Source organism: Topomyia yanbarensis, chromosome 1 (genome assembly GCF_030247195.1).
Source record: "Topomyia yanbarensis strain Yona2022 chromosome 1, ASM3024719v1, whole genome shotgun sequence".
Classification (NCBI taxonomy): domain Eukaryota; kingdom Metazoa; phylum Arthropoda; class Insecta; order Diptera; family Culicidae; genus Topomyia; species Topomyia yanbarensis.
In genome coordinates this window covers 173,709,316-173,734,599 of record NC_080670.1, presented here as the reverse complement: position 1 = coordinate 173,734,599, position 25,284 = coordinate 173,709,316, and the positions used below count along the sequence as shown (strand labels likewise).

Sequence of the window (25,284 nt, the reverse complement as noted above, 5' to 3'; positions counted from 1 at the left end):
AAACGAATCGGATTAACGAAAGATGTTTGTCGGACGAGTTTTTCAGTTCGTAGGAGTAGACTTGTTGACAGAACCCCCCGCTGGATTGTCAAACAAACGTCTAATGGACTGCCTAATTGATATTGCAGTATGTTCATTGGAACAACATGCTGCACAATGCGGCTAACATGACGAGCCACATTGTGTAACCACGTCCGAATGCAGCTCTTCGCCGCTAGAGACCGAGGAATCCTCTGCATCTGCACATGTATCACGGGAAGGGGAGAGTTGTTAGTAAGTGTGTCAATAGCGTTATCATGTAATAATTGCTCCGGGCAGCCGGATGCCGAGAATTTTTTGAAATTATCATTTTTTGTTTTAATACGATTGGCCAAATATGCAACTTGAACACCGGATAGCCGACTATGAGTAGCATTGATTATGTTTTAATAAATCGGTAACGCTTTGTTGTTTTTTATATAAAATACTGAGGCTTATACAAGAGGTATTTGTGCGCGTCTTAATTTTTTCTTGTGTCAGGTATTATTCTTGTAGATAGTTGCAATTGCACATGTATAATGGTTTCGTAGTAACAGGGGCCTTTATTAATATTAAACTGCAAAAATAAAGGGTGTCCCATCAAATTACATCACGAAAAAAACGCTATAGAAAATTACCTAGTGAACCGATCCTTTTCAAACCACCAGAATATTAAATATAACGTTTTATCCCTTTTTTATTAACGACTAAGAGTGAGTCGATTTTTCCTTTTTTAGAGAGCAAGGAGTTGAAGGAAAGTTTAGTTTAGAAAAGCGTGATATAGGGTCTTATGAGCAAGTTTGGAGTTTCCCGAAGACTTAACCCTTTGTCTTCTACCGCAGGAGTAGGAATATTTTAGCATTTTTAAATGCGAATCACCTGAGTCTGCGGCATGTTCGGACATACGTAAAGTCACTTAATGACTTGCTGTCGGAACCGACAAAAAGTTAAGCCACGTAAAACGACGTATAGCGTATAGCTCATAATATTGAAAAATATTTCACATATTCCAGTTCCTTGCTAATTAAATGTCGTTACAACATAACAAAATATAACCCATTAGTAAACTTTTGGCATATTTCATTCAACTTTAATACCATGACCGTACACTCTCACCTTACGCTTAACTCCCCTCATTAGGTTCTGTAAAACATCTGGCTGAAATTTCTTCTGTACGGAACCCCACTTTTTCTACATGTCTTCCACAGATTTGACCCCCTTGGGATGCTTTCGTAGTGCCTGCTTTATAATTGCCCAGTATTTTTCGCTTGGCCTTAATTCCAGTGCATTGGGGGCTCATGTCCTTCATGTATGAAAGTGACCACTCCAGGACATTTGAATAGTGGCAGAACGCTAGATCCTACCAGAAGATCGTAGGGCCCTCGTGTTGCTTCAGCAGAAGAAGCAGCAGCTTCTGTAGACACTCCTTGACGTAGATCTCCCCGGGGTAGTCACGAACGGCGCACTCCGTTTACCACATGAGCAGATTGCGTGCCAAATCATATCGTACGTTTCATTGGAAACGAGCCATTCAATCATATTGATGCGACGAATTGAATTGGCGCATTTGTTAATAAATGCTCAAAAAACGTGGAAAAATATGTATTACCCATGTTTAATGTGTGCTAATTATTTACTTTAACTGAATTTGTTAATAAAACTTACTGAAAACTGTTCTGCTAAAGCTTCAGGTTTTCGTATGTTTTATTTACAGTAAGGTTTTTACACAAAATTGTACCGCCTCTTTTATTAAAGTGTCATTCATCCCGTAAGAAATACATCGCACGGTAATCGCAACAAACTTTATTATAACTATGAAGTACGCATTTTGGAGGGAAAGTGGGACTACCCATAAAATGAATATATTGTTTTTACTCTCTCTTGTGTAAACAGAATGTACGTCAGAATTTGCATACATTCTACTCAACACAACAAAGTAAAAATGCATAGTTTTGATTCTTTCAACAAAGTACAAAATGGGTAATTTATACTCATGTCTGCAAAGCTAAATGTATAGTTTTTACTTTCTTGAAGAAGTAAAAAATACCTATTTGTTACTTCTTAGAAGAAGCCAGTAATGTGTAAAAAAAATTTTTGTTCTTCAATTTCTTTTAGAGAAGTAAAAAATACATAAACCTTTATTTATCCAATTTATTTAAATACAGTCAGTATTTAGGAGCTATGCGCCGAAATCGACTCAAGCATTATGTAGGCTAAGAGTCGGGAGCTGTTATTTCTAACTTTGTAACACTAAACTTGATCATAATTGGGATTCATGCGTTCGTATGTCTTTCAAATCTAAAAAATTTAAGAAACTTGATATTTTAAAGAAATTAACCAGGAGGAAGCACACGTACCATAGTACCAATATATGATTTATAATGAGGTTTAGATTTTTTGTCCATATTTCTCTGCCTTCGACTAATAATCGCGGAAGTAAAAGAGAAATGTTGTTTGCAACACGTACTTATTTGAAAATGGCCTCACGTCGAAGTGTAAATTTTCTTTTGTCTGTGGGATATACTTTTTACGCATTATTCTTCGTTGTTGACATTCTCGAAAATGCGTAAAACATACTCTTCGTTCATAACTAAAATCTAATCACTTTTTGACGTATAAATGATATTCTCAAAAATGTGTGAAACATAGTCATAAAAGAGGTAGTCTAGATTTACCGTGTGTGCTAATTGCCCCTAGGAACAAATGCAATTTTGCGAATGCGATTTAAAGGCAATTTCAATACTTAGAGAAATTTTCTGGCGGCTGAAATGGACTTGGTTGTTTTTTACGTTTTTCAAACATGGCGGTTCATGTTTGGCTTAAGTTTAAAATTGTTTTTTAAACAATTGGCGTGTTCTCGCTTGTATTTTGTTTGTCTAGTGCACTTAATTTAGCCAACAAATGTTGGAAATTGTGGAATCGTGTATAAGTATAGTGGAACAAGATCTTTGACCTAAAGTCTAAATAAAAGTCTGATTGTGGTAAGTTTTGAGTGCAATACGAATTTCACCATCGATTCTTCCTATAGTTTGGTGGTGATTACCTAGTGTACTGATAAATTTATGTGAGTAGGTATTGAATCCGAAAATAATTATTATTTTTAATTTTCATATCAGGCAATTAAGGGCGATTAAATAGCGCGTTCCCTGGGCGATTTGGGAGCGATTTAAGGGCGTGTAGAGCGGCAAAAAATGGCGGCAAATCGCCCAAATGTTGCATTTAAAATAGCCTCCTAATTGCCAGCAAATTGTAGGGCAATTAGCGCATCCGAGTTGGCAAGTAGCCCCCCGCTAGCCAGCAACTTGCCCTTTTTGACTGGGGAATCTTGCTGCGACGAAAAATAATCGTCGCGTCTCCTTTGGAAAAGCACGGACAATATTTATTGACAGATTTTGAAAGTTTCTGCTTCCTTACTTCCTCCGGTACTTCAACTTATGCTGGGCGGTTAAGAACAGTAGCCCCGGAAGTCGACCATGCCACAAGTCTCATTATCAATCATAATGAGGCTTCGTCTGTATCTGGGTGTACAGTTTCCGGGCCCGTGATTTTCCCAGCGCATTTTGCCGTTCATTACGATTTGGAGCCTTTTGCACTTTGTATGTACTGCATACATCCCTCCCGGTCCTTGGCTTTCTGAACGAAATACTTGGACAGATTCAACTTTTTGGCCATATCCCTGACCGAAGCATTGGGTTTTCCCTTAAACGCCTTCACTACACGTTTGTGATCCTGATCACTAATAGAACATCCATCCTGACTGCATTTCTCCTTCCATTGGATGCTCAGAGTTTGGTATTAACGTTTAATCAAACGACTCACCGTTGACTGCACGATTCCGAGTTGTTTTCCGATGTTTCGATAAGTGAATTGAGGATTTTCCAGGTGCTTGCGCAAAATCAATTCGCGACGTTTCTTCTCAGGTGACGCAATTTTTTCCAATTTTGGAAAAACTGACGGCGATAAAAATACAGTGTGAACAATACACTCTAAACTGCTTCTACCCAAGTTTTCAAGAGAAATCACCCGATCGGTTATTTCCTACGACGTGTTTTCCGGGATGCAATTTGATGTCGGATAACCTTTACTTGACTATTGCAGTATCCTTCAGAATCACGTGAAATCTTTTAGAAATGTTACCGTATCATTACATTTTTATGGAATTTTACAGTTTGTGAGATACGCAAGGTGTCCCATCTTATCCACAGTGTGCGTCTTTGCCGCCTTTCTCCTAATCCTAAATTAACCGCTTTGTCAAAAGCAATGTTCATGTAGGTCGATAGTTTTTACAGTTTTTTTGCATAATTTGAATCATTAAATAAATCCTAGAATAAATCCAATTATTTTCTTGTTTTGTTGTTTGTCCGGTTATTCCTCCCCAGGTAACCAACAAGCATTAGTGTATGCAGTAAAGTAGCGTAAAATTTGCATTCCGGATGCTTCTTGCAGTATGATGGCATTCGTTATGCATAACTGTTGTTAATCAGCATTTGAAAAACTGTTTAAAAACTTCTTGCCAGTAAGCAGCATTCTGAATGCACAACAGTAGTAAAAAAGCTTTTTCATAGCACAGCAGTAATGTAGCCGTATATTTTGCCAAAAGCGACTTTTAAATAGCATTTAAAACGACTTAAGTGCATATCAAGTAGCCGTTAAGACGCATTCAGCATGCCTATTGGTTACCTGGGTCCCTTATTTAAGAGTGTGTACAGTCGTGATCCGCTGGTTGGACGCTTTTCAACTGGACCACTTTAGTTGGATCTCCGCTAGTTGGACCGTTGTCCAACTTAAAAGCATCTGAACTTCAAAATCTCATGTCAAATTGACTTTGACAATCTATCTAACAATCTTTTACACTACTAATGTCTTCTTTGGAGAGTTTTTGACATTTGTCAGTCGGTCCAACCAGCGAATTAAATTCGTCAGTTGGACATAGGCTGTGGCCCAACCAACGAATCACGACTGCATAAGTTACATTTCATTTTTAAATGGGTATGATAAGTTACCCAACAAACAATTTAGCTGGATAATGGATTAAACAGTTCTTGTTCAGCTTATTATCTCTGATCAAAGGCTTGTTCAGCTTTCATTGTTTGTTGGGTAGGTTTTAAATTAGCTATGGAATTTGCGTTTCGCCTTCGTCTCATCAGAATCCGACACTAACTAAGGACTAAGCTTGCGCCGGCTTGGTTTTGCTGTCGTTGGGATCTGCTGTTGTCTTGGTTTGGGCCGCGGGAAACTTCTCCAGCACTCCTAGGGGTGTATTTGTATTTATTTGCATTTATGTTTAAAAATTTGTATCCATCTCACAATAAGTTTTACTGAACTAACTCAACATAATTAATCTAAAGTAACAGCAAACGGTGACGAAATCGTGATGAATTAGTATCGAAATCAAAGTGCTCGACAAACTGGTTTAAGCCACGAACCATCGCTAAAATCTATTGGCACCGTAGTTGGTGTTACGCATTTCAATGTGTAGCTATGTTCGATGGCAAAAAACTCGGGTTGGGGCGTAGAAGTTGATTTGTCCAAGGAGATCGGGTACATCGTGTTCAGCCAACATAACCTTAAATATGTAAATGGTCTGCGAACCATGTCTACGTTCTTGCAAAGTATGTAGTTCTAATAGCCTGCAACGGTTCTCATAGGTGGCAGGTTCAACGGATCATTCCAAGGCATTCGACGTAAAGCATATCGTGTAAATTTGCTCTGGACAGTTTCAATCCTTTCACTCCGCATTGTCCAGTTCTTGTTCCCTCATAATAAAGGCTTGTTTAGCTTTCGTTGTGAAACACAAAGGATTCCGGGATTCGCTGGGAATATTGACCATTCGATTTGCTTTGTCAATAGTCGCTGATAAGTGATTGTTATAAGTTAGCCTTCCCTCGCCTAGATCTTTTACGTGGTTAACGCGTTGCAGCTGAGTTCCAGCAATGTTGTAGTTGAAATTAAGCATGTCCCTTGTACGATGAAAAATGACAAAATATTTCACAACAACATGTTTCTTTGACACCAATTGTAAAAAGTATCAATGAGACAATGTAACTCACGGCAATCGGCTTCATTTTTTATGAAAAGAATGATTTTTAAATCATCAGAGAAAACAGTTTCGCTCTACGCATTAGAACGTAAATCGCATCATTCACGAGCAACGAAACTAATAACGGACCTAGTGAACTACCTTGAGGAACTTTCAGAAGTATTAGAAATGGATTCAGACACGTTGTCACTAATTTGCATGACGACCTCGTGGCGTACAAGGTAGGATCGAAGTCAGTGGGAGAGTCCCAGGCAACAATTCAAGCACACTACAACTGCAATCTAAGTTTTAACAGAGACTTCAAGAGCACCATAAAACCTTAATTGTTACTAGGGATCTCGTGATACATCCTAGTTTATTACTGCTAGCAAAGAGTATCCCGTGGTTAACTGTGTCGAAAGGTGCTATTAAATATGTGTAGAACGTGTCCACCTGGAGTTTATGGATATTTTTTCTATACAAAACGATGTGAAGCTAACTAGATTCGTCTCAACCGATCGACCCGTGCTGACAAGTGCTTATGTAATGTTAACTAGCTGAAAAATGTTTATAGTTCTCGATGTTGCTTTTGCCACCTTTCTTGTTTACCGGAGACAACGCTGAACAATTCCATTCATCGGGAATTTTTTCTGCTGAAGTGACACATTGAAAAGGTACGTCAATGGGATCGCTAAAATATCACGGGCCACGTTTTCGAGCTCGATGGCATCAGTCGTGAAGACATTCGAGAAGTAGCGGGCAAATGGAGAGTATTTTTCCACCGTCGTAGTCGCTACTTCGCCATTATACACCATCCTAGATGTAAGACCCGTTTCCTTACTCTTCGTTTTAACAAAAGTCGAGAATCCCTTCAAATTTTGTTGGATGCGGCTCACATATCCTTTGTACAGTAATTTATTGTAACTACGGTTCTCTGTGCTACGGTACTTATTACTTGCTATTGCGAAAAAGCGCTTGAGAATAGGACATCGTCGACTTGTGTACGCTCGTAGAGCTTTGGCAAGGGTACATTTCAGATTGCGAAGCATGGCGTTAGATCAGGAGGGTACCCACGTCCAAAAGAGTCCTGGTTGGTTGAAATCACCAAGGACTATCATCATAATATAGAGTCTAGATGGAGCTGCGTAATAGAGCGTTTTTCTGGTGGAATGTAAACAGCTCCAATATTTCTTCGTCTGTGTAGTGATCTTCGTCTAAACAGCTTGAATGCTTGATGAACTATCCACACGAAATTCACAGGCGCAAGTCCGGAAGAAACAGCGATCAAAACTCCTCCGCCGCGTCCATGGATACTGTTATGAGCGCCTCGATCCGTACGATAAACCGCGTAAGAATCTCCGAAGAGCTGCATTGATGTAATACGATCATCAAGCTAACTTTCCGTCAGAACGTAAATATCGTAGTCGCCGTCAACCAAGCAGTAAAGTACAAGCCCTCTGCCGTTTTGGTAGTACAACCGCAAACCGACATATTTCAGGTACGTGATGTACCCGATGGCATGCTAGAAACCAGAACGTTTTTAGGGAGCAGATCGTCATTTAAGGCAAAAAACTAGACTGCGAATGGAGTTCGGAAGATTTGTTTGTGCAGTCTCGGCGATGAAGTGGCAGAAGGCCCACGGTTGGGCGAGTTAGCTATGCAATTCGGGCCACTTTGATTGGGGGATTCTCTGGGGTGGTGGAGGGGAGCTTCCCGGTTCTTATACCTATTATATTAGTGAGGCGTTCCTGATGGTGTCGGGTTTTGTGCAGTCTTTCTAGCAGTATAAGTGCTTCGGAATAGGGCCAGAGGGCCCATTGACATGTTGATCTGGGAGCTTCGACAGTAGTTGGGTGCTCCATGTCGCGAAGGGCCGCGGCAAGCGTCCTCACAGCTCCGGGGAGTGTGGCGGAGGGCCCGGTTACCTGCTCTCGGATGGGGTCGTTGGCTAGTATGTCCTGTATAGTTCCCGCCAAATCGTATTGCTGCTGAAGGTCTTCGAACTCCTAGCAGTTGTAGAGGAGGTGATCGACGGAGAGGCCGGTGTTACAGGATCGCAATTTGGTGTTGGACGCTTGAGATGGTGTTTGCGTGGTGTGCCTCACCCGGAGTCGGGAGAGTAACTTTTGTTCCTTTTGGTTGTCTCGGTCTGTGCAATTGTCGGTTGATCCTTTGATTTTTTTCTGTGTGGCCTTGGGATCTCCACCTGTAGGTTGATGTTGAAGTTCCTGTAGATATCGGTGGTTGGAGTCTCGTCTGGGAGTCGGGTCGGGCCTCTGCTGTGTAGGGCTAGAAAGTCGGCACACATGTTTCCTCTGATACAGCTGTGGCCATGGACCCGGCATATTGTGACGAGTGGATCTCGGTGAACTTCGATAGCCTGTACGAAGGGGTGTGTAGATGTTCCCGAAGCGATGCCTCTCAAAACTGATAGGGAGTCAGTGAAGATTACTGTTGGTGCGTCGTGTTTTTTTGCCATTGACATTACAATGGTAGCCGCTTCCGCCGTAAAAATTGAACAGGAGGCTGTCCGGCGGAAAAAGAGCCCACTCTCTAGTCTGCCTTGGAGCCATCGGTGTAGATCCTGTTGTGTCGTTGGTATCTACGGTTCTCTGTATTTTGCCACCATGCTGCTGGGGGTCGTCGACCTTTATTGTGCGGGTGAGACTACGCTCGGTTCAGAGTCGTGCTAGGCCCGTGGTCTCACACGGTGCAGCCGCGCGGTACTCGGGAGGGGCTTGTTCATGTATGTTGGCCGCAAAGATAAGTAGGGGCAATCATTAGTACTTCTTATCACACATTGGAGCGCTATGTAGATCAACAAGTGACAAGTGTATCATCCCTCTTCCAGTCATTTAGCGTCACGAACGAATCGGATGTCTCTCCGGCTATTCTGACGCTTCATTTTGACCCATCCAGCGTCATACAAAGCAGCCTTATAATCAGTCATGTCGACAAGCCACATCCAAGCTTTATCTGCCACAGTTTGGTTCGTTCTACAGAATCGTATGCCGACTAGAAATCTACGAACAGGTTATCAGTTTTATTCTGCACCAAGACGGATTAAATATTCAACCGAATGTGGCTCAATTGAATCTACCACCTGTCTGATTTGCTGACTTCATCGACGTTCGTTCGAAAATGCGATTTTTCGTACTATGTAAATGTCCGCAAGTTGTAAGATTTTGTCAAAGGGTAACCATCTGGTCTTTCTCGGCATCGGCATTTAGCTAGCGAGTGCTGGCAGACTCCTTAACAAAAGACCGCGTTTAGGCGGTATAAATTGATTCTCGATAGTTATTACACTCGAGTTTAGACCTCGAGTATATTAGGGCACCCAATCATGAATCCACGCAAGCCATCTATACAGACAGAAAGACTGTAGTTGAAAGCCGAAGATACAGTACAGAGGGACCTTTTCGAACGAAACAACGCCAAGATCGGTTTATACATTATTCCATTATTTATTTGAACGCTAGCAAAGGAGCAAGAAAAAACTACCTGATAAATTTGGAAACATTTTACAATAAAATGAAAACAAAAATAGGCCACGGTCATATTCTTTCAAAGAGAAACGAAGGAAAAACTAACCCACAAATAATTATTGGTACAACTAATGCAAAACATGACAATGAAATCTACAACTGAATCGATTAATCCACTACATTGGAGAACGTTACATGGTATTGTTTTCTGGTAAGCAATTAAGTGCGCATCCGTTCTCTATAATCTACGGCAGCAACACCGACCAAAACAAAATACCTATTGGTAAATATTAACAGTTGGTAGAGTTTCTTTTTTTTCTTCTCAGAATCTGTCTCAAATTAGTACGATTTAATGGCTCACGCAATATCTAAACCAAATGGTTTGTCTACCAGAGAGTGTTTCATCCTTTATGCTCATTAGGTGTGTGTGTGTGTTGGTTGTGTGGCTGCGATTGTTCTTTGAGTACGATTTTTGTGTATTTTTTTGACTGTATGGGTGTGTTATTTCAAGCATCGCAGTAATGGTTGTTTTTTTACTAGGTAATTATAAATGGTTATATTCTTTTAATTCATTCTTCCGGGTATTTCTTTTTTATTGTTATTCATACAAATCAAAAGGTATTTTTGTCGATTCTTCATCTTCGAACGCTGTTCAAGTTTTGTGTACGGTTGAAAAATAATAATGGTAGTACAATATAGACGAGCTGTTCGGTACCTAGACCAAGAGTCATCCAAACTTGCATAATTTTGCCACGGTTGCTGTGAATGCTAGGTAGGTAGATAATGATTTTTTCAAACTATAACATAACAAACATGCTTTTCTTATATATGCTACTATTAAATCTTAATTGCTAGTTCTGTTCCGTTTCATTACATCCGGCGTCATCACGCACTGCAGCACGACTTTTGCTCTCGACAAAAAAGAAACAAACGCATCTCTGTTCTTACCCTCGCGCGTCCTGTTTCGCGATCTCGAGATCAGAGTTCTGATTGTTATCGAAAGCAGTGATAGGTAATCAAAATGCTGACATCGCGGGATGAACTGTTATTTCTCAACGAACATAATCTATCCTTAAGCGAGAGTATCGTTTCTGTTGTTATTCTGTGTCTGTGTATGTGTGTTTTTGTTTTTTTTTATTTGAACAGAAAAGATTGGTGTACTAGCGGAAATCAACAACAAGAAGATTGATAACTAATTGTTCATTTCCTGTAACATTCTTTCTTTCGGTTTTATTTATTCTTGGTATCTTTTAGGTTAAATATGTTCCTCATGGAACCTGCCACCAGCAGACTTTTATGTTTGATTTTAAAACACCACAGTTCTCCGTGAATGGATTTCTTCTCTGGCTTTTATGTTCAGGCTTTTGCATTATCCTATACAGTAACCGTGTGTGTATTTTTGTCTTAACATTGATTCTCGCTTTTTTCTATAGTTTCTCTTTTTTTATTAATCATGTTTAGAGTTTAATTATTTTTACTGCTAGGTTCTGCATCAGTTATAACTGCTTTTTATTGTAGTACAATGTATCCCTCTCCGTCACGATCCCCGCATTTTTTTTTTGTTTATAATAAGTGAATGCAATTTGTTTCTCCGCTTGTAACCGTTTTCCCAAAACCAGCACATATGTTATGCTCTTTAATAGTGCTATTTAAACTTTGTTTTTTTTTGTTTCAGTTTAACTTATTATCATTGCCGGTGCTGTTGTTGACATTCTGTGTTCAGAGTACAAATTTACCGAGAATTAGTCCAAAGATAGCCATGGCGATCGCCGCGGCCAGATAGATGATGGGAATCTGCTGCTGGGTGGCTAGCTGGGGCGGACTGTACGGATTCTGATACTGAGCTGCCGCTGCTGCTGCCGCGCCTGACGAGCCCGCTCCAGCGGACATCGACGAACCGAGTCCACTCGAGACCGAGGACGCCGATTGCATCTGCTGTTCCTTGCTGCTTTCCAGGTCTAATCGCATTCGCAATAGTTTCTCCTGCGGGAATGGCGAAAAGGATTACAATATGCATTTTTAGTCGAATTTAGTGATTAGGTTGGTAGTACGACAAAGAATCCGTTTACTACAAATAAACTAATCACGGTCACATGATTGTATGCTCATTTGAGATAGCTTCTTAACAAATTATCGACACTCATAATTAATTTGATCTAGGTAGTATCCCATTATTTAATCGCCCAACGACCGAACTAACCCGCGTATGGGACTTGAAGACGGATATTATACGCACCTTCAGCAGCAGATTTTCGTGACGCAGTGCACTTTCGGCTTCCCGCAATTTCTTCATCTCCTGCACTAGTGACGAATCGCTCAGCTTTTCTTCCTCGTTGTTCATGTTACCGGCAAGCTGTGAGTCCATCGACGTTACACCTGATTCGTTTTTGTTCGGCGTAGCTGTAAAGAAAGAACAAAAAAACAAAATACTCTAGACAGTCTGTGGTCCCAGCACTCAAGCGTCAACGTACCACTAGCGGTTTGAGTGTTGGCAGTCGTGCTCGTTGCCGTGAGCGGCACAACCGACGACGCCTGATTGTTATCGACCGGTTGCTCGAACACGCACCGCAACTTCGAATCCATCAGGTCATCCGGATTGACATCCTTCCAGAGCTGCTCGGGGCTAACGTCCCCATCCGGCATGATCATCGATTGCACCATGAACTTGTGCTTGTTCTTCTCGGCCGCATCGAAGATGAATGGTTGAAGGATAACTGAAACGAGTGTGGGATCGGTCAATGGGTGTGTTTAGCAGGAATGGCGTTTTTGTTTTTGCATTTGTACTCACTGGTAATTTCAATGGTACTCTTCGGATCTAGTTGACCGCAGTTTGGACGCACGCAGTACTTTTTAGGCGCAGTTGTTTTAATTTTGAACAGAATATTATGGTCGGTCGGGTTGGTTAGTCGCATGTAGGATGAAACAGCTGTGCAGAACGGACCTGCAAAGGAATCGAGGTAAAGTCATGAAATGCTGGTTTAAATACATAATCAGGTTAGTAGAAAAATGTTTACTAAGTAAATAAGTTGAGCCACGTAATTATTAGTAGCTGCTGATCTTGAACGTGGTTGATCCAAAAAGGTTTTCAACGATGCAGTAAATTTCTATTGCAAATGAAATAATGTCTTTGAATTGTGTTACTGCTAAAAAAAAAGTTTGGAACATTTCACAACCACAGTTTGTTGTCAATATCAACAACCAACCCAGATGATTGATTTTTGTACTTATCGCTTTTCTTGCTAACCTTATCCTTGCATCCTGGGATTATATTCAACCATCTTTCGTCACCTACATATAAGAATAGAACTACCGGTGCATCGCGCGAATTCACCCGCTAGTAAAAGTGGCGGGGATCAAACGGAACAAACATTGTTTTCCTGGATAGACATTTTTGACGTGTTAGTTTTCGTGCCACCAGAAAACAAACCGAAGAAAAAGGGCTCAACATAGCTACACGTTCCGAAGAGGATCAAGCCCCGATCGGAATGTATCGCTTCTGTCGCTCGAAGGAAGATGATATAAATCTATCATATTCATTGTGACACATCCCATGACTGGCGCAATTGTTGTAGGGTGAAGTGCCTATTTTCACCATACTAAGGAGGGCGTCTCACTGATTCATTAATTACTCGGCCTACAAACAAAGGAATGCGTACAAATTGGCATCAATAGCTTTGCTTCGTTGTTAAGTACCAAGATAATAACATACATGCGCTGAAAACAGTGAAATTCTCGTGTTTGAGCGCAACGAAAACACGAATCGAGTGCCCCTATTGTTGCGCTACCATTTGACTCAATGCGGTAAACAAAGATGGCAGACACTGCTCTAACCAACGGCTTCAAATGGGTAGCGTAATAATAGCAACATAGCGATAATGGGCTCATCACCCTATGTACATATGAGGGGTGGCAAGGGAGAGGAGTGATGACCTTACTTTTATGCTTTTTTTCTGCGTGATTGTGAGGAAGAAAGGATATATAGAGCACAGAATAACTTTCCAGGGGAAGAAAAAATCCACTCCACCTGATTTGTGCAGGTCGATATCAATTTCTTTTGTATCCGTTTCCACTATAGAGAAGACTTGCCACAGTTCAACCAACCTTCACATGGAGTAGGATATTTAAAAGAGACAATGTGTTTGTCTAGTTGAAGCGAAAGGTCTAATGCATTTCCCGTTCTTTCTTAATGCATTTGATGAAGAGATTCTAAACAATATAGACTAGGAATCTCCAGTGAAATATACTTTCCTCAGATTTTATTTCCACTAAATATATTATCTACTCTTTTTCGTTTGTTCATATGTTGGTACATTTGTTATATAGCATAACATCCATGAAAACATTTTCTAATTTCAATTGACGTATCCGTCTAGACTGGTGTTGGATAACCGGAACTTGTTAAGTCCTATCCGCAGGTTGCCGTTGTATTAGCCCTTATGTATTATGTTTTTCCTATGTTGAAAAAGATGATACTCGATGTTATCCGGTTGATCAGGATCAGGATCATTGATTCGAACTTAGCAGCATGGAATCGATATTTTTAAAAAACATTCTTCAAGTCGCATAGTGGATTTTCCCTTACTTTTTCGACTCCATAAGTTTAAAAAAAAACTGCAGTTCCTAGGTGCTCTTGTAATTTCATCGGTTAGACTGGCAGATACTTTCATTACTGTTCGGATGTGTTCGTACTTTCGTGGTATCTGGTATGGCTAACAGTTTTGGAGGACTCGCATTGTTATATTCTCCGTTAAAGAAACGATGATTCCTAAACCAAATTATTTTTATTTAAACTTATTCACTTTAGCGATCTGTACTTCTCAACTAAAAATGGCTGGAGCCTCTAATGTGTAAGTGTATGTGTCGATAGTGTAGTACATAACTGGTGGTGAACTGTGACATAAATAAGGGGGGCATCAACGTAATATAGAACATCTCCCCGTTCCTTTAAAAGCTTTGCAAGTCTAGTTGATAATCATTCAACATAGACAACAAGAGAACAACAGCTCAGTGGTGTAATTTCAGTTTGTGTAAACAAAGCAGACGTCGACTCATTTGTGATGCCGTTCTCGTTGCGCTCCTTTTAACAACTAGAGGCATACAGGGTGTCGACTCATTTCTGAAAATGAAATTCCCTGATTTTCCAGGTTTTTTCCAGACCTTTTTATAAATTTTCCAGAGTGCTCAAACAAATCAAATTAAATTAACATTTTTCAATGTCTATCGTTTGAGCTTACACAATTTTTTCATTTTCAGTTAGTTTTAAACTTTTTGTATCTTCCATTTCAATTAAACCACTTTTGGTCTTTTAACTGCCATGTAATTTAAATATTTCCAAATATGAAAAAATGTTACCAGGCCCGAAGGATGACCGACAAGCAAATGAGTGTATGGGACCGTGTATAAACGGAGGAGCTAGTGTTCTGGAAAAATAAGCGGATTGACATTTTGGGGATGAATTTCCTCATAGTGTTATGTATTTTAGTTTGTGTAGAAATGGTGATGAGTCTGGGATCTTCCGTTAAACTTCCGGCAGTCGCGCTGGTGCACTGAGTGCACGCTGCTCTGAAAAGCTAGCGAATTCTTTGGGAAACTGCGGCTGCTCATTCAGTGTCATGCGCGAATTCCGGAGGATTCGATAGTGAGACAAACATTCTGTTCGTAAACTAATAAAATAATAATAAAATAAAAACGTCAAATGTGTTTGAGTATAATTCGAAGCATCATTAAGGAACGAAGTCATTGAAGGTATTGATTATTCCGAATTATAGTGATAGGCAGAATATGAGGGCTAAACACTTCTTCGAAAATTGTAACGTGGATATTCTACCAATTTTTCCTGTGTGGCAATGGATTACAAAACTTGGACGTAGAAGACTTCAACCATGCTTCATGGTATGTAACGAAATAAAGTATTAAAGTAATTCTGAACGATAGAGAAGTCTAAGTTTCTCAAGAAATATTTGGTTAAGCAGGTAATCTGCAACAGAGGGTGAACCAGTAAAAACTTCATACCAACAGGAAGGTATCCCAGAATATGTACTAAGAAGATTGTTTACAGAAACGGTTTCAACCACTTCTGTGCAGTAATAATCCGCTTTTTATGTTCTGGTTCTTTTTAACTTTCCGGATGTCACGCTAGTGCACTGAGTGCACGCTGATCTGAAAATCTAGCGAAATCGTCTGAGCGCACCAGCAGTTGCTCGTTCAGTGGGCCATTTGCGCGACTTCCGGAGGGATAATAATGATTGTGTTGTTGATACAAAAAAATCCAGCACTTTTTCACAACTTTAAAATAGGGACATAATTCAAGAAAATGTCGAATAATCACAAGAAAAAACAGACAGGTCTGCGAACAAATTATAGAAACCGGTTTTTGGTAAGTTTACTTGTGATTTGAGACAAACAGTTTTTTAGTCTCTCATTTGCCTGCTTATGATTTTTCCCACCAATTCATCATTTCAGAAATTAAGTACCCTCTAAACTGCCGTTAAGATCATATTCGTCCCATGTTCTATGAGGTTTCCTCTATACATAAGACAATTATGTGTTGAACGGCAGTGAAAAGGTCAGATGGAAATTCCATCTTGGAATATAATAAATACAAACAAATAAATAAATAAAGCGATTTTTAATGCAATCTGGCAATAGCAGGACACAAAAAAGGACACTAGTATATATTCTATCTCTACTCAAGCTAGTGCTATAAGTTAAGCAATCGTAACAGTCGCCACGATCTATGGTGAGTGATAATACACTGCCGATTTTATTTTTGCGATGATCGTTTGTCTGTTTGTTGTGAGATGAGTGAAGCTTCGCAGCAAAAGAGAGGCAACTTCGGTTAGATACACTATGTGTTGATTTTAAATATTGTCGTATCCGCCCGTCTGTTAGCGGAAGATGATATTGAAACTGAAGCTTGCGAAATTCATCTTCATACAGTTCTATTATACACGGAAACCCATATTGAAAACGTTGAATTGTTAAGCGGAGTTGAGTGTTTAACCGTTAGGTAACGACATAGTACACGAGTACCTTTCCAGATTTCAATTAAAATTACAATGTGCTTTCCATAACTAGAACCTGAAACTTGGTGACATCATAGTACATCACTAGGCATAAATTTTAGTGAGATAAAATTGAAAATGTAGACCTGAGCGAACGTTTTGGTCGTTTCTACCGCATAGCAGACTGACAGGGTAATGGTCATTACTATCATAATTTTAAACTTATTCAAATATTTGTAGGTGTTTTGGAATCAGGAAGTCATCTTTTTTTTTAATCCTGCTATAAGGAATCGTATGAGATCTTGTTTCCGGACACCCGGTCCTGGAGGTGTGTCCCAGCTTTGAAATACTATTTGTAAATTTCAAAGAATTCTAGCAATATGGATGCCACAGAGATTGTTAACAATCGTTATGGGACTATCTGATAATTTGACCCCGGTCGTCACAACTTTATTTAGTTTCTTAATAATTCTGTCTGTCAGTGAGCGGTGCAGACAAATGACTTCAGCTGCAGACAAAAAATAGGGGCAGCGAACGTGCGCGAATAAGAAGTATGAAAGCTGTGCGTTACCTAATGCTGCTGTGGACTACCACTGAACACGAGTGAAATTGAGTTGCGCTTAGAATTAACTCGATGGCTAGTACATGAAAGAACTTGAATAAAACAAGTTTACGCCGTTGAGAGTTAGTTGATTACAAACCCCAAAATTGGTCATATAAGCAAAAAATAAGCTGCCGCAAAACAAGAGATCAGCTACAATGCCATATACTGTTATACGGTCATGAAGATTTATTTCAAGAATCGGCAATTTTTTGACGTAGGACTACGTCTTTGTTTTCGATATGGGGGTGCACTTTGCAAATTTTACAAAAATGGTATGTAACGAAAAGTGGTCCAATTTTGAACGCAAATAATTCAGCCATTTCACGATAAATTTTCAATTTTTTGCACGAATCGCCCCGAAATACTTTTAAGAATAAATTCCAATAGATAAACCCAATGATTTTTGATATCATGGCATTAAAAATTTAAATAATATACAACCTTGTCAAAATATCGCGCAATTACACACAGAAGATAGCGCTTCCCAAGCCCGGTACGACAGATTTGTGTACCTAGCGCTCTACGTTTCTATGAATGACATCATTATCGACTATTTAAAGAACGGATTTGGCCGGACAAGCTCAGTTGCCTGTTGAACGGCAGGCGGAGCAGATCACTGCGCTGTGTGTTTTCACAGCCAGTGTAGCTGAGTGAGAAGTCCGTTACACTGCTTGTGGAGGTACGCTATCCAGTGCTATGCTTTCTTTTGTGTTGTGCTCGTTTCCAGCACACTTTTATGTACAATCTCGAACACAGTTATTCCTACACAAAATCGCTTGTACATTCGAGCTCCATTTGCAAACACGGTTATCATAGTGTCGTGATACTAGTTGTCTCTTTCGCTCTACCCATCATCATCAGCGTTGACTCATTTTGCTTTGTTCGCTTAGGTTTGAGGCGAATGTAGGTATATCTAATTTGTTGGCAGGGTTACTATATTTTTTTTGCGATCTTTAGCTGAAAATTGTTCACACTAAGTTTTGATTTTGTTGAATATGATTATTTTTTTCAATTTATGAGTTTGCAAAATTTTGAATTTTATTGAATTGACCATTTTTCAATCACTGATAACTCAGAAACTATTCAATTTGTATGTATGTATGTTGGTAGCCACCATCCTAGCTCGAGTCTTGCTCTGCATGCGGCTCCACTTAACAGTACGCTCAAATTTTGTTACAATTCTGCATTCAGCATACCACTGTATGAAAGACCAAAAGGGGGTAGCGGACACGTAGGCAGTTACACCTACTCAGTATCCGCTGGAATCAATGAATCTTCTACTCAGAAACTATTCAATTTGTAGAAAAAATATTAAATAATAGAAGTTTCCTTTTCGCATGAGCTCACCGAAATTGTTTTAGCAATGCATATTTGTTTTTGCTATGTAACTTATGTATTCTGCAAATACTAGAAGCAATTTTTTTTTAAGTTGAGCCAAAAACATTTTATTATTTTTTGAAATCATTTATAATTCTATTGCGAAGATTAGGTAAAAATTTCGGAATGGGTCTCCAAGTACTTCACGAGATAATACAATTATAACAGGTCTGTCACTGGTCGTTTAGTGTAAAATTGGCTTGTTTTCAGTTTAAAACTGTAATATCTCGCATAGTATTTTGATATCCACTCCATATTTTTTCACAAAAAAAGATTAAACATGATTCTTAATATTTAAAATTGGCCCAGCTTTAAAAAAATCAATTTGTTTATAATAATTGCAAATTTCATAAGTTATATAACAAAAAATATTTTTTATGTTTTTTCGGTAAGCTCGTGCAAAAATTCCTTTTTGTAAAAAATATTCTTTCCATGCAGTTATCAGTGATTGAAAAATGTTCGATTTTATAAACTTCAAAAGTTACAAATCTAATAACTTGAAAAAAGTATCATATTCAGCCAAAACAAAAAATGCGTGTCAATTATTTTTAGCTAAAGAATGCAAGAAAATAAATTGGAAGGAATTCAAATTTTGGTTGTAAATCTGGCGGGGGATGACCCATAAAACCATTGTTGTGAGAAGTTCTAATTATGAGATGGATCGAATATTGTTATTCTCCCTAGTATAAAATGTGTTGAGGAGTGCGTTCAACCGAATATTTGAGGCAATATTTTCCAGTTGCATTTATAAAAAAATATATGAACACTAGGTCGAAATTTCTCCCTGATTTGAATACGAATTCCCTGAAAATTCCAGGTTTTTCCAGGTCAAATAGAATTCCCTGATTTTCCAGGTTTTTTCCAGGAATCGCCACCGTGGGCATAACAATCAGCTGTTTGATTCGTAATTGATGGATTCCATGTCGAATTCAGCGGTAGTTCCTTTTGCTGAATCGAAGCGAGCGGTGGCGAGCGAATAGGCAACGTTATGGGATCCTTACGTGACTTAAGGTGAACCAACGATCAACGGTAATCAACGCCGTCAACGTTAATAATGTAAGATCGATCGTTGATGCGGCTAGATATTATTCCTGGTGTCCAAAGTTTGGAAGTTTCGGGCCTCGACTGGACCTGAACCGGCGATCTGACCCGCAACGCAGGTAATGGTTTTGTTTTCTTATCCTAGTGGAATTTTTCTTTTTTACGATTCGTTTCAATTGACGATGGGACATTCTCAACCACCGTTGGACACAGACGATCAATAGGGATCTTTAGGGGTGTGCGGGTTAAGGCATATTCTGATGCAGATTAGTACCGTGAGTTAATATCTCAGTCCTTTTCAATTTTTTGGTCCGAAACTATTGAAAAAAACATTTTTTAGTTTGTTTCCTTTTAGGACAATAACACATCCAAACCCATGCGACTTGCACGACCCTATAGTTTGCCTTATCAGATCTACCATAGTTTGCAGATGAAACTTGGGATGGCAGGCTGCTAGCGGATTGCAAACGTACCAGATCATGCTGTGTGGGGCGCTGTCCCGGTTAACAATGTGGCGAAAGAGATATTTGCAGATACGACATTTAGTAGGACAAGTGTCAGTTTGTTGGTTGAATTTAATTTGTTTTTTTTTTAATTTAAAAATCAGAAAAGAATAATTAAGGTTTAAGAATGATATGAGTGTACTCGTAAGGACACCCGCTATCAGTACATATGAAACACTGACATATTTTTTTTTCCAAATTTAAGATCCCTGTTGCAGCTGTGCCACACCGAGTAGACCTAAGAAAACTCTAGTAAGAGAACTGCGGAGAGAAAAACAGCATTTTTGGCAACGTATGCCCCGGCATTGTATGGCAACACGTCCAATGTTATAAGGATAGATCAGGAATCAGGAATCAGAATATATTGGCTCAAATGGCACGTTCCCCGTACATCAGGAATCAGAATATATTGGCTCAAATGGCACGTTCCCCGTACATAGTCGGGGATTTGTGCCTTGCCGTGTGTTTTCATCATTTCCTGAGCGGAAGGAAAGGACAAGGAGGTGTGGGGAAGTAGACTTGGAAGGGTGGGAGAAACAGCACAAAACAAAAAATAAACAACAGGTAAATTAAACTCACAAGTAGTTCAACTTGCCTGCGAATAAGCCTAAAGCTCTTTACCACATTGGATAAGAAACTTTAGTATGTCTCTGAGTTTCAGTCGACCAAACATGGTTTCGTCTATATAAGGACGGCTGAAGACTCGTAATCGCAATTGCGCTAGCGCTGGGCAGTTGCATATCAGATGATATGAAGTTCCGTAGTCGGATTCACAAAGATCACATGAAAAAGACTCAGCGCGCTGAATAGTTGCCATGTGATAATTGAGTTTGCAGTGGCCGGTTAAAGCCCTGGTCAGCATGCCGCAGTGGAGCTTCGAAAAATGTAAGAGATTTTTCGAAACCACTGGGCATGGTTGTTCTAGAAACGCCTTTGTTTGGCGACACGTTTGTAGATTTCTCCAATAATTGCGGTGCTCGGACGAAGCCCAGGACCGTATTTTTTCCCTTATCCAACTTGTCGAAATTGGCAGCGCGGGCTCAGGACCAACGAAGTCAATCGCTGAACCTGCCCTGGCCAATTCGTCAGCCCATTCATTTCCAGTAATACCGCAATGTCCGGGCACCCAGACAAGGTAGATAGTGTTGACAATGCTTAGTTCTTCGATTTGGGTTCGGCACGCGATCACTAGCTTGGACCGGGATTTGTCTGAGCTAAGGGCCTTGATTGCAGCCTGACTATCGGAGCAGAAGTTTATAACTCTGCCGGACAAACTCAGTTGAAGGGCCGATTGCACCCCGCACATAATCGCAAAGATTTCTGCTTGGAATACAGTACAGTATCTACCTAGTGAGTGAGATTGTTCCAGTCTCATTTCACGACAGTAGACACCAGCACCAGCACGTCCCTCCATCAGAGAACCGTCAGTGTAACAAACCACTTGCGTTTGTTGTTGTCTTTCCATAAAGCCAGACAACCACTCCTCTCGAGAGGGAATCTTAACATGGAATGTCCTGTAAGGAAAACTACAAGTGAGTGTAATATCGCTGGGAGCAAGAATATCTTCACCACATGTAACCATTTGTGACCACAATCGTGTATGACTGGTAGCAAGATCAACATGATTACTGTTCCAAAGCCCAGTAACCTGCAGTCTCTATGCACATGATAGTGCTTCTTGTTTTAAGTGTATGTGTAATGGTTTGATATTTAGAAGTGCCTCAAGAGCAGCAGTCGGAGTCGTGGTGAAAGCACCAGTCAACGCCATGAGCGCCATTCTTTGCAGATGGTTTAGCTTTGACTGGACTGTCACCACCTCTCCCCTCTGCCACCACACAAGGCATCCGTATGACAGTATTGGACGTACAATTGTCGTGTAAATCCAATAGATGTATTTAGGTTTGAGACCCCAGGACTTTCCAAAAGTTCGTCTGCACTGCCCCAAGGCCATGCACGCTTTCTTGACTCTGAACTCAATGTGAGCAGACCAATTCAGTTTGGAATCCAATATAACTCCAACGTATTTGATTTGATCTGCACACAGTACCTCAGAATCGAAGAACTGCAAGGGACGAACCCCGGTTGTTATTCGATTTTTCGCGAAAAGAACCATTGAAGTTTTGCTTGGGTTAACTGATAATTTAACTTGTCGACACCACTGTTCGACAGCTCTTAATGCCTGTTGCATCAAGTCAAAGATTGTTCCGATGCAAAATCCAGTAATTAGTATTTGGTAATCGTCAGCAAACCCGTAGGTTGGAAATCCAAGCTCATTGAGTTTCTTCAACAAGCCGTCAGCTACTAAGTTCCATAACAAAGGTGACAGAACGCCGCCCTGAGGACAACCGCAAATACTCAACTTCCGTATCTCAGCCTGTCGCAGTGACGAGCAAAGTAAGCGGTTACTAAGCATTGCGTTTATCCAACCTGAGATACATGCAGGTATCCCATGACCGCGCGTCGCTTCCAGAATAGACTGGAAGGACACATTGTCAAAAGCACCCTCAATATCTAGGAATACACCCAAGCTAGATTGCTTGAGCGAGAAGGCTTTCTCAATGTTGTAAACAACATCGTGAAGCAGAGTGATCGTGGATTTCCCACACTGATATGCATGTTGCATTTTGTGCAGAGGATATTCAACTAAACTAACGTTCCTGATGTGATGATCGATTATCCGTTCCAAAGCTTTCAGAAGAAAAGAACTTAAGCTGATAGGCCTAAAACTCTTGGCTTCTTCATAGCTTGAGCGCCCCCCTTTGGGAATAAATCTAACAGTTATTTCTCGCCATGCTTTCGGGATATACCCGGTAGCAAGACTGGAAAGCAAAATCTTTTTCAAGACATGTTTAAGAATATCAAATCCCTTTTGCAGTAGCACGGGAAGTATTCCATCTTTTCCGGGTGATTTGTATGGAGCAAAGCTGTCAACTGCCCACTTGACCGATTCAGTGGAAACCAATGTGCGTGCTAACGCCCACGAGTCCGAATCACCAGAATGAGATCTGTGAACATTGATCAACTCCGGATCGATACAACCTGGAAAGTGTGTGTCGAAGAGACAATTAAGAACATCTTTTTCGTCTGTCACATAAACACCATCTCTGGCTTTCAAGGAGTTCATCTGAAAATCATTCGATTTGGAGAGAATTTTATTTAATCTGCTAGCCTCGTTCAGACTAGAGACATTAGTGCATAGGCTTTGCCAGCCAGCCCGTTCTGCAGATCTAAGACATTTCTTATATGCACTACGAGCTGACCTGAAAGCCCTGGAGTCATCACGCTGACGCCGGTTCCAAGCTCTTCTCATAACTTTCTTCATTCTATCAAGCTCAGCCCTCCACCAAGGGGTTCCCCTAGTCGATTTAACAGTACGAAGTGGACAAGCTTCTTCGTAGGATGCTAATATGAATGAGTTTGTCGTATCCACGACGTCATCTAAGTCGTCTAATTGACTAATTGTTGGAAAATATCCATGAAATTTAGTCGCCAAGTTTTCCAAAAAGAGGTCCCAGTTTGTAGATTTAGGATTACGATATGTCACCACATTGAAGGTGACATCAAAATGCTCGAAAAATATATATTTATGATCGGATAGAGACGGTTCAGTTTCACTTGGAACCTGCCAATTTCCCAGTTCATGCAAAATTCTATCAGAGCAAAGTGTTATGTCTAACACCTCCTCCCTCCCAGACCTCGCAAAAGTTGGTCGGTTTCCCACATTCAGAATATGGAGATTTGTACTACTTATGTACTCCATCAGTTCAGAGCCTCTCAGATTGATGTCTGAGCTGCCCCAAATGATGTGATGAGCATTCGCATCACTGCCGATAATGAGCGGAAGCCCATTTCTGCTACAATATGATACAACGCTTTTGAAATCATCAGAAGGAGATGATTCGTTATGCGGTAGGTATGCTGAACAATATATATATTTTTTGTCTACGTTTCCGACAGTCAATGTAACTGTGACAACACAGATATCGCGAGTTGTGAGCTCCGATATGAGACACGCGTCAATAGCCTTATTTGCAAGAATGCAAGCACGAGGCATTTCACGTGGGTTAGTCATGCCTGTCTTGTTGTAAGCAATGAAGGCAGTGTTAAGTAACTTTCCAAAATAGAAGTTTCCTTTATGGAAATACGGTTCTTGAACCAATGCTATGGAAGCTTTACCTTCCTGCATGAGTCGAGATAAATTCATAGTTGCTGTACGTTTATGTTGGAGATTGACTTGTGCTATTCTAACCATTGTTGATTAGAGAACTGTACATTTCATCTCCAACACAAATTGCACAACAACTAGAGGACACCAAGCGAGTTGGGATGTTAACGCATTTAGCGAGCCATATCAGGTTTAAATGGGACATGATCATTTGATTCCCACGATTTGCGAAGAAAATAATGGTCCACTGTGTCAGAGATTCGCATAACACAGCAAGGGCAAAACCCAAAATGCTCCGTGCGCGACTGGCATATTTTAGACCCTCCAATCATTAAGTCCTCGGCACGGAACTACACCTTGACTTAGGGTCTCCTACTTTCAGTCGCCTCTTACGACATGGCAGCAGGACTCCAGTGGCTCAATTCTAGGCCGGATACCACACGGCCTCTGGGCAGGTTCATCTGTACACATCAAAATTTGATAATCGAGACTCAACAAAACTTCACCGAACTACCATCAGCCGAGAGTCTCTGCAAACCCCCAGCCAACAAAAATTCGGCAAAATTAAGTGGATCATCGGTGAAAAAAATCGGTGTGTAGAGTGAACGTTATGAGTGTACTCGTAAGGACACCCGCTATCAGTACATATGAAACACTGACATATTTTTTTTCCAAATTTAAGATCCCTGTTGCAGCTGTGCCACACCGAGTAGACCTAAGAAAACTCTAGTAAGAGAACTGCGGAGAGAAAAACAGCATTTTTGGCAACGTATGCCCCGGCATTGTATGGCAACACGTCCAATGTTATAAGGATAGATCAGGAATCAGGAATCAGAATATATTGGCTCAAATGGCACGTTCCCCGTACATAGTCGGGGATTTGTGCCTCAAAAGCCTGCTGATGATAAGGTGCGGATGTAACGAGCTCGAAGTCCCATTCAGAAGCAAACTTCGCCATCTTATGGTTAACAAAATTAGTACCGTTATCATAAAACAACACGTTGCGGAACACTATGAGATCCTTTAAGACATCCAATTCGAAGAAGTCGGAGTAGTGATCAACAGTAA

At 40.3% G+C, this 25,284-nt stretch overlaps 1 protein-coding gene and 1 long non-coding RNA gene across 2 annotated transcripts in view; both read right to left on the bottom strand.

Annotated features, from left to right (window-relative positions):
* Positions 1–2,155: 2,155 nt before the first annotated feature.
* Positions 2,156–3,228, bottom strand: LOC131681733 (uncharacterized). The gene is made up of 2 exons (XR_009303976.1): positions 2,376–3,228; positions 2,156–2,316 (listed from the first exon to the last, which is right to left on the bottom strand). It is a non-coding gene; the product is annotated as an uncharacterized LOC131681733 (long non-coding RNA).
* A 6,393-nt stretch (positions 3,229–9,621) lies between these two features.
* The window catches only part of LOC131681730 (vesicle-associated membrane protein-associated protein B/C), a 32,017-nt gene continuing 16,354 nt past the window's right edge, over positions 9,622–25,284 (bottom strand). Inside the window, exons 2-5 of the mRNA XM_058962706.1 lie at positions 12,311–12,463; positions 11,994–12,236; positions 11,759–11,922; positions 9,622–11,505 (exon numbers count right to left, since the gene is read on the bottom strand). Of these exons, the coding sequence (XP_058818689.1) occupies positions 11,242–11,505; positions 11,759–11,922; positions 11,994–12,236; positions 12,311–12,463 (824 nt within the window). The 3' untranslated portion in view covers positions 9,622–11,241. The remainder of the gene's footprint in view (positions 11,506–11,758; positions 11,923–11,993; positions 12,237–12,310; positions 12,464–25,284) is intronic.